This window comes from Dermacentor variabilis, chromosome 2 (genome assembly GCF_050947875.1).
Source record: "Dermacentor variabilis isolate Ectoservices chromosome 2, ASM5094787v1, whole genome shotgun sequence".
In the NCBI taxonomy this organism is placed as follows: domain Eukaryota; kingdom Metazoa; phylum Arthropoda; class Arachnida; order Ixodida; family Ixodidae; genus Dermacentor; species Dermacentor variabilis.
This window is the reverse complement of record NC_134569.1, coordinates 243,718,367-243,727,079: the sequence shown is the minus strand read 5'-3', so window position 1 is coordinate 243,727,079 and position 8,713 is coordinate 243,718,367. Positions and strand designations below refer to the sequence as shown.

General features: G+C 46.7%; 1 protein-coding gene across 2 annotated transcripts in view; it reads left to right on the top strand.

Annotated features, from left to right (window-relative positions):
* The first annotated feature begins 1,397 nt into the window (after nt 1–1,397).
* The window catches only part of LOC142573200 (protein MIS12 homolog), a 61,168-nt gene continuing 53,852 nt past the window's right edge, over nt 1,398–8,713 (top strand). Inside the window, exons 1-2 of one of the 2 annotated variants that reach the window (XM_075682789.1) lie at nt 1,398–1,638; nt 6,031–6,098. In XM_075682789.1, coding sequence (XP_075538904.1) covers nt 1,575–1,638; nt 6,031–6,098 — 132 coding nt within the window. In that variant the 5' untranslated portion in view covers nt 1,398–1,574. The remainder of the gene's footprint in view (nt 1,639–6,030; nt 6,099–8,713) is intronic. The other variant, XM_075682788.1, reaches the window with a different exon arrangement.

The following is an 8,713-nucleotide window of genomic DNA, read 5'->3' as shown; positions in this document are numbered from 1 at the left end:
GCTCTCTCCTACCTCTCCCTGCTTCCCGGCTTCCTGTGGCTGCAGCGTCGCCTCACTCGGGGCGTGTTGCGCTGCTTCGCTATAGCTACGCCGATTCACCGGCGGCGAGCTGGCGACCGCTTGCTTTGGCTCCCTGCCTCCCACTTCGCCCTCGCTTTGGTGTCCTGACCCGACATTATCCGCTGCCCGAGTCTCAAGAGCGTCGAGCCGCCTTTGCAGTTCGGCGCTCCTTTCCTTCGCCTCCCCAAGCTCGGCCACAGTCCTCACCAACTGCGCGGCCTGGGCCGCCTCCACCTTGACGAAATTTTCAACCTTCGCCTGCAGTGCTACCCGCTTCTCCTGCTCCTCCCTCAGGTTTGCCTTAAGCTCTTCAAACTTAGCCGCCCAATTCTCTTCCAGTTTTTGGACGGCTTCCCTGACGCCCTCGCACGACCTGCACGTGAAGCTAGACCCCACCGCGTCTGCTAAATTCTGAAATTTAGTCTCGTCGAGGAAGCACCAGCGCAGGCACTCGTCGCACTGCACTTGCTCCCCGTCCCCCGCGGCCTTCACGTTTTTCGATTTCATCGCTAGGCCTACGTCCCTAGGCCCAACGAGCAAGTTCGCCAAATCACTCACGCAAACCCGACCTCGACCGCTATCCCAAACAAAACCAAAGAATTATCACTCCCTACTCCATGTGAGAATCCGAAGAGCTAGCTGAAAGAACTACCCCCTAGGTCTAACGGGGGAGCCGCCAGACCTAGACAAAGCCGGTACGTTTCCTACTCCTACCAAAAATTCAAAATTTGCGCCCCTACTCCATGCAAAAGAAAACACTTCAAAACACTAGCTAATAAAGATAAAAGCAATGCCTCCTTTACTAGATGCCTGCCGCGTGAGCCGAGAAGCTGGTTCCTGCCCCTTTCCTCTTTACTCTTCCCCACCCGGGTTAACCCGGGTCGGCTGCGAGCGCTAGCTGCGGTGGCCGCTGCAAACCTAAATCACGTAGCCATGCCTCCGAGATTTTAGCGGCGTCTGATGCGATCCCGGAGGCACAGGACCCACAGTCTCTGGTCAAGCCATTGGTCGAGCGCGCGCCAGCCTAGTAATCGTCACTTCCTCCGCAACAGGAAGTGGGTCGGCTGCGAGCGCCGTCTCTCCGCGACTACCCTGAACTACGGGAACCTCCGCTCCAATAGGAAGACTAGCGACGCGGCAGGCATCTAGTAAAGGAGGCATTGGATAAAAGAGTACTTAGCTACGAACGAAGTCACTGAAGCCTCGTCCACAGGAGCGTCCGCGAGCCACGACCGTTCCCAACGCGCACCAAGACGAAAAGCCGTTTCCTGTTGTACAGCGCCACCTGTGGTCGCATACTTTAGTTCACGACGCCACCGCTACGCTTATTTCCGTAGCACTGTGGAAGGTACAGTTTCCCTTCTCTAAGTTTGTATAGGTGTTCTGTGCTACAGCTGCGAAGCGCGCGTATTTTGCAGCAGCTCGCTCGGTTTACGGCCCTAGCTTAGGTTCTAAGCTCTAGCTGGTCGCCCGTACTGCTCGGACAAACGCTGGCGCTCCCTTCTACCGGAAGCATGACGGATAACAGCTACGCTGTCCAGCATTTTGGCGTCTCGCCCAAGAATATTGTTGACTGTGGTAAGATGTCTTTGGCACGTAAAACCCATAATTTTTTTACTGTGGTAAGGTGGTAACATTTGCTCAAAACGCTGCAGTCGATGCAGTTTGTTTGCGGGCGCCGTCGTACAACTTGCAGCCGAAGATTACTGTGTAGTTTTCTTTGATAGTGGCGTCGCGTAAGGTGTATGATCGTACTGGGTCGGAGCTTATGATGTGAAGGCGTGGAGCAATTGCTCACGATGCGATAACGTCATTGCTTTTGCAACGATGGCTTACCGAGCTTATCAAAGTTGAATCTGATACTTAGTTCCCGTTCCGCGTGCTGCAAATCTGTGTGATAGCTCCCCCCCTCCTTGTTTTATTGGTAAAACCGGCAAAGTCGTCCTGCTAACGCCCGTCTCTTCCAATTCGTATTTTTAGGACAAAATGAGCCTTCTCACGATTGCGGCAGCCAACGCCGAGACTGTCGTATCTTTTCACCGTGTCTGCCTATACCCGTGCATCAATGGGAAGAAGGGGAAAATGAAAGCTCGAATTTTTTGTTAGACACAACCGCATGATGCCAAAAAAATGAAATGTCGACAGTTGAGCGAGTTGGTGACCAATCATCTTAACAAGTGAGGCACCGCGCAGGAACATGACAAAGAAGCAGAATGAACCGACAAGACAACCGCTGCACTCGTACCTACGTTTTATTTCGAAAGAGCAACGGTAATATGTATATATGCACGAGCGCAACACCGTGCAACAGTAAATGGAACTATTTAACAAGATACCAAGAACAAAACAATCTTATTTGAAAGCCATCCTATCATGTCGCTTTATGAACACACAGTTGTCGCAACACAAAAGGTCACTTAAGAGGGACATTCATTCGCATATAATAGAGGCTCATCATTCAAAATGTGGTCGCTTGCTGCTTTTGAGTGAAACCACAATTCTTTTGAACCATAGGGATCAACTAACTAGAACAAACATAGAGGCATTTCATATTGCAAGATGAAAAGACGTGTGTTAGCCAACCATCTGTGATGCTAAGTAAGTGCGAATTGTCATTTTGGAAAGCCAGCAAAAACATGGTGAGATTGTTTTCAAACAGGAATGTTTTGATCCTGTTGTTAAATAGTGCCATTCACTGTTGCACAGTGGTTACTGTCACATAGTGGTGTGTTGGTGCATATGTATATTAAACTACTTCTTTCAAAATAGAACATAGTTGCGATTGTGTGCAGTGGTTACACCCCTGGCACATGGAGGCGTTGGCAAGCCCCAAACCTGTGGACCATTTCGGATTCCAGCTGTGATTCCAGTTGTGTGCTAGAGGCGTCACCAAAGTGTAATTAATAATGACACATTGTTGCAATGTGGAAAAAAAAAAACGAAAATTATGAAATTCAAGAAATAAAAGCACACCGGCCATGAGGCATCAGCTTGCACAGCGACAAACTTGTGACGCTAAGTTCAGTGCTACCACTTCGAGCATATCTTTGTTTCATGCATACACATGCATGAAAATTTATAATATGCTCAGAGTGATGAATATCTTATAGAAAAGTAGGAGTGAACATAAAATGTTTAGAAAATGGAACAAAATATCGCACAGCAGCAGAGTTAAACATATGGCGAATAAGGCGTTGAAAACAGAATAAATGTATAGTATGGAGAACGTTCATTGCAGGATTAAGTTATCATTTGTAAGTAAGTACTTGTGTTGTAATATCTATTGTGTTGTACTCATTATTTTAGTGCTATATTTTCACCATGTACAGTACAGTCACATTGTTGCCTGTGTGAGACATTCCTGAAAAGAGTGGAATCGCTTATACCTGTCAATAATTCAGGCACTTTATTCTATTTCCTGAAAACATGGGAGAAAGGGGAGATTGTGCTGGCACCTACAGTAAGCAGAAAAAGAAAAAACGGGGCCAGATCAAGAGAGGTCAGAGTGATTCTGCAGTTTTCTGAGAGCAGTTTTCTAAATTGTCAAACTATGGGTTGCGGGGCTTTTGGCCACAGTCTTGCGTCATTGCTATAGCAAATATCTTGACATGCTGCATTGCATGATAAATTGCACAAACATATGTGTGCACACTCCCCATTTTCAACTTCAAAGTAGCCTGCACTCGTTCTTCCAAGAGAGTGCTGTTTGCGTGGAGTGTTCTTTGCAAGTCCTTTGTTACTTACTAATACAGGGTGTCTACCAACCGGGAAAACCGGGAATTCTCGGGGATTTTTAGTAGTCTGGAAAAACTCAGGGAATTTGTGCCTCTATCAGGGAAAATTAGCTGTAATTTTATTGAAAGGGTCGAAAGTCGCGGTAATGCTGGCTTGAGTAACAGAGGGGAATCGTAATGAATCGTCTTTGACGCCCTGTCGTCGGCTAGAGGAGTTGCCAGTGTAGAGTCAACGACCGACTTTCAAGATTCTCGATCATTTGAACGGCTTCGCGGCACCACCACGTACCCCATAGAGTCAATGTATCAGAACGTCTGAAGTTTCGGACGCAAGAACTCTTTGCCGTCCGATTTTCCGGACGGTCTGCACGACCGCAGGTCCGAAACGGCATTAATCAAAGCCACCACCGCTGCCATTTTGATTACCTCGCCGCCTCGAACCGGCGCTATCGCACGCAGATCCGCTAGCAGCCGTAGCCACCACTGCGGCAACGCTACGCCTAGCTGCTTCGACGTTCGCTATTAAGCTTCTTTACGTTCGGTGCCGTGTTTCTGCATTTCTCTGTTGTCAGCAATAATTTTGGCTTCGAAGCTCGGAAAGCACGGCGCATTCCACATGCTGGTTCCCGAAAGTTAGTTTCGCCTCGGTACAGTTGTATGGCGCGGTGAATCATTAGCAAAAGTATTGCGGTGGAGCTTAACAAGCGTAGGAAGGGGCAATTGTCACGGGACACAGAAAGTATTCCTTAGTTTTACACGCGTGCGCCCGCCCTCTACTGTCACAGTAGGAGCACCGCTATGCCTAATAAGTGTACTGACAAGCATTAAGAGCTTTTCCAGACGTGCCTGTGTCGATTTGAGCCCTTAAGAGCAGTAAAAGGCATACATTTGTTTCGGACTGCCTGATTTTTCGGAAGTTTTCGCGGCCCCGAGGGGGTGCGAAAAATTGGACGTTTTACTGTAAACTGACCACGAGTATGCTTCAAATGGTCCGTAGTGCGAACGCGCGGCAAAAGGAGCACGAGAACAGAAAGGACCGACGCATTGAGGAACGAAGTATGCGAGCGCTTCATTGAAAGAGCCTGAGCTCAAATAACACTCTTGGCTGACGCCGAGATGCAGGTGTCCCTCATACAGACCAAAATAAACTCTTTAAAGCAGTGAAACACAACACTGAGGCGTCGTGCGCGGGCTGAGAGTATATGTCGGGACAGTTAAGGTTGACTTACGAGCTGTTGAGAGAAACTCTCAATTGTGACAAAATTCGGGCCTCATACCACTGAGCTTACAATCAATTAGTATAAATAGCTCAGACTCGAAAATATTTGCTTCTGTATGCATCTCTTCTTTATTAGTATTTGAGAATGGCTGACTCGATTTGCAATTTCTTTCGAAGACATTTTATTTGCTGTGCATTTTACTAACCTCTCCCTTCTATTCTTTTTTTGAATAACATAAACACTACTCCTTAGTATTCAAATTGGATTAAGTCGGTTCTTTTAAAAACATTTTTTCATATGCTTACTAAAGAGTGACAGCATCGGGCGATATGGTTGCAGCCTGTCTTGACATAAAACATAGTTGTGCATCACTCAGGGAATTTCGCAAAGGCACTCGGGGAAAACCTAGAAAACTCAGGGAATTAGGAAATGTCAACTTGGTAGACACCCTGTAATAGTTAGTATTTATATTTCATTTGTGTGGAAAATGTTTCGAATAGTGGGCAAGGCCATACCTGCTACGATGCCACTCAATGAGGGGCCCATCACAGATATATTTTTCACTTAAGAGGCAGGACCTGTAGAGAGCCCTGCCTTTGCTGTTAGTTTATGGTGAAAGACTGTGGGAATTATTGCGTCATCACATTTGCATGTCTGACCTGTCCGATCATACTTCAGTCGGAAGTTCAGTGTGTGCTGTGCTTATTTCTAATCCTTCATCAATTTCCGTGGTGCTGAAGTGTAGTGGATGTGCTAATCTGTGAAACCAACACCTTACGATAAGGCCAGAGAACCGCCAGTAGATCTGTTGCCAAATCACATGCAGCATTTGACTAATATGTATCATCTTGAGCATTTACAGCATGCATTGTAATTTTGGGGAGTGCCCACTTGATCATTTCGTCCAACAACCTGGTGTGGCACCTGACCTAATGAGTGGCTTAGTCGGCATGTGGTTTTTATTTGCTTGGTGTCAGCAGGTGGTGTAGCTCTTTTTCTTTCCTTTTTTTTTCTAGTCTATAATATCTGGTTTGACTACACAGAGAAATGCCTGGATGACCTCAAGACCGCATTACAGGACAAGGTGAGAGATTGCTTCTTATGGTCTTCAATAATCTAAGTGCAGTTGATATCTGCTCACCATGGAATTTAGCGAGCATAAATTTATCTTGTAGTTATCAAAAGTCATCAAAAGTTCAAATCTTGTGAAGTTGAAAAATATGCAGCACAAGAGTACTTTACGTGCGCGCGCGCGCGCGCGCGCACGCACACACACACACACACACACACACACACACACACACACACACACACACACACACACACACACACACACACACACACACACACACACACACACACGCACGCACGCACGCACGCACGCACGCACGCACGCACGCACGCACGCACGCACACACACACACACACACACACACACACACACACACACACACACACACACACAAAAAAAAAAAAAAAGCTTCCATCCACTTGGCAGCAACAGAATGCTTCAAAGCGACCCTTTCTTGTGTTCTTGAAAAGTAAACATCTCATTTCAGTGAAAATTTGTCCTGTTCTGGGGCTTCAACCTGGCACTGCTGCCTTTCTGGGTCAGTCTGTCTGCTATCTGAGCTAACCAGGAGGCACGGAGCAAGAAACATTTAGGAGTGGAAACTCCGCTCTTTGCGGCGACCAGAAAAGGTCACAAGCCCAAGGAGCCACAATCATGCTGGCAGCCGAGAAAGAAATTACCGCTGTTTCGGTCGCCAAGGCAACCGGTCGCATGTGTTGCTCGCATTCAGCTGCTTGCCTGGCACAAGATTCTATTGAGGGCACTCACGCATGCATCTTTAGTGCTGGTAACGTGGACAGCAATTGGTGCTACACTTCATCCATTTGAGCAGAGTAAAAAAGTAACATGCATTCCTTTCGATGACCACTATAATAAGGCGATCTGTAATTTCCAGTTGTACGAGGCCCTATTGTTTGATGCCCACACGATGGCTGCTGGCATTCACTGAAGGCAAACATGCCCTCAATTTCTTCGAGTATGTGACTAAGTTGATTTTCCTCAAGCTCATGGACCTCACACACTGTGTGAACATCGCTTTCATTCACCGTCGTTCATATTCTTGACTTGTTGTATACACTCATTCTTGATCTTTTAACGGAGCATGACTGATATTCGATGATGCTTCCCGGGGAGTCTGCTTCTTGTTCGGGGATGTCACATATGCTGGAGACGAAAGAAAGATGTACGGAACAGCCTCTGGACACAGTCAAGGTTTTTTTCGGTTGGTCCAGGATTATCTTGCTTCTAAGCTCACCATAGTATTTATCCCGTTAGTAAAGCAATGAAGGGGGTAGTTGGTGGACGTTCATGATTATGTTGCACTTAGTGTTACACTGACGATTTAAGTGAAGGACGTGGACATACGTAGCGCAAACTACCAACTGTTTAATACTGTTAAATAAGGCGCTTATATACAAGGACATACGGCATGGGGGGGGGGGGGGGTATAAAAAGACATGACAAGGTGACGACATGTGATCATACTTTGGGCCAGGACAAATCGTCGGTGTAACACTAAGCGCAACATAATCATGAAGTATTTATCCTGTCTCATCATGTTGCTCGTGAAGTGCTTCTCGCAGACGTAATCTCTCGATGGTGAGCTGACGGCCGTCCTCAGGAATCGCAGCAGTCCGTGCTTGCAGACGTTCAGGATCATTCAGAGCCCTAAAGATGCTCACTCTTTTCCTGCAAGACTTGTACCTGCTTTTGCAGCTTTCAACGAAATATCTGCGGTCGCATCTTAGTCTAGCAAATTCAGAAGGGAATTTGCGCCTAGCAGCGCTGTTAGCATTACGGCCTTCTAACAGATACCGATAAGAAATGTTGCTGTTTGCCTTGAGGGTGCACAAATACAATGTTACAGCATGCCTGCTGAAGCAAACGTCCGTGTCGTCTGCTTGTCATCTGCTTTGAGCGGAAGACACGGGTGCCGCCGAACGGAGTTCGCCTGAGCTGCGTGCTTAGGTGTCTGCGTTTTTTTTTTTTTTTTTCACTGCGGCTTGCATGACACGCTGCAAGGTGCTGCCACTGCATGCACCTCTGTCAGCGCATATTTTTGTGACGTTATCAGGTCGCACATGCTGACTGGAGTTTCAACTCATAAATATTCTTCCTCCATGCCAGGAGGCTGGCAAATGACAGTGCAAAGCATAATAAGCAACTCAAATCACTTGATGTTTGAAACAAATGAGTCCAGTTGCAAGTTGTTCAGTAGGAAAATAAAATAAATTGGCTAAACTGCACTATCTTTCATATTCAAATGCAGTACAGCTACTGTTGCTTACTGTTGCTCACTAATCATTAAAGACATAAAATGTCCTCGGCGGCTGGTACCATTCTAGTGTAACAGTAGTGGCACCCACCCATGACAGAAATGTGTCTCACGTGTGAATCACCTCCTGGTCTTGGTAAATGTGATGGGCCCAAGTCCATGCACTCTATGTACAACGGCACACAGGACTAGACCTACAGCAATATGAGCTGAGTTTTTTCTCAGAATGCAGTGAAATATGTAACTGAACGTTGCAAAATGAGAGCACAATATGTTCACCTCTGTGAACTTCCATGCAAGTCGAAATAATAATTTTGTGCTTTTAGAAAAAAAAATGTCACTCAGGCAATTG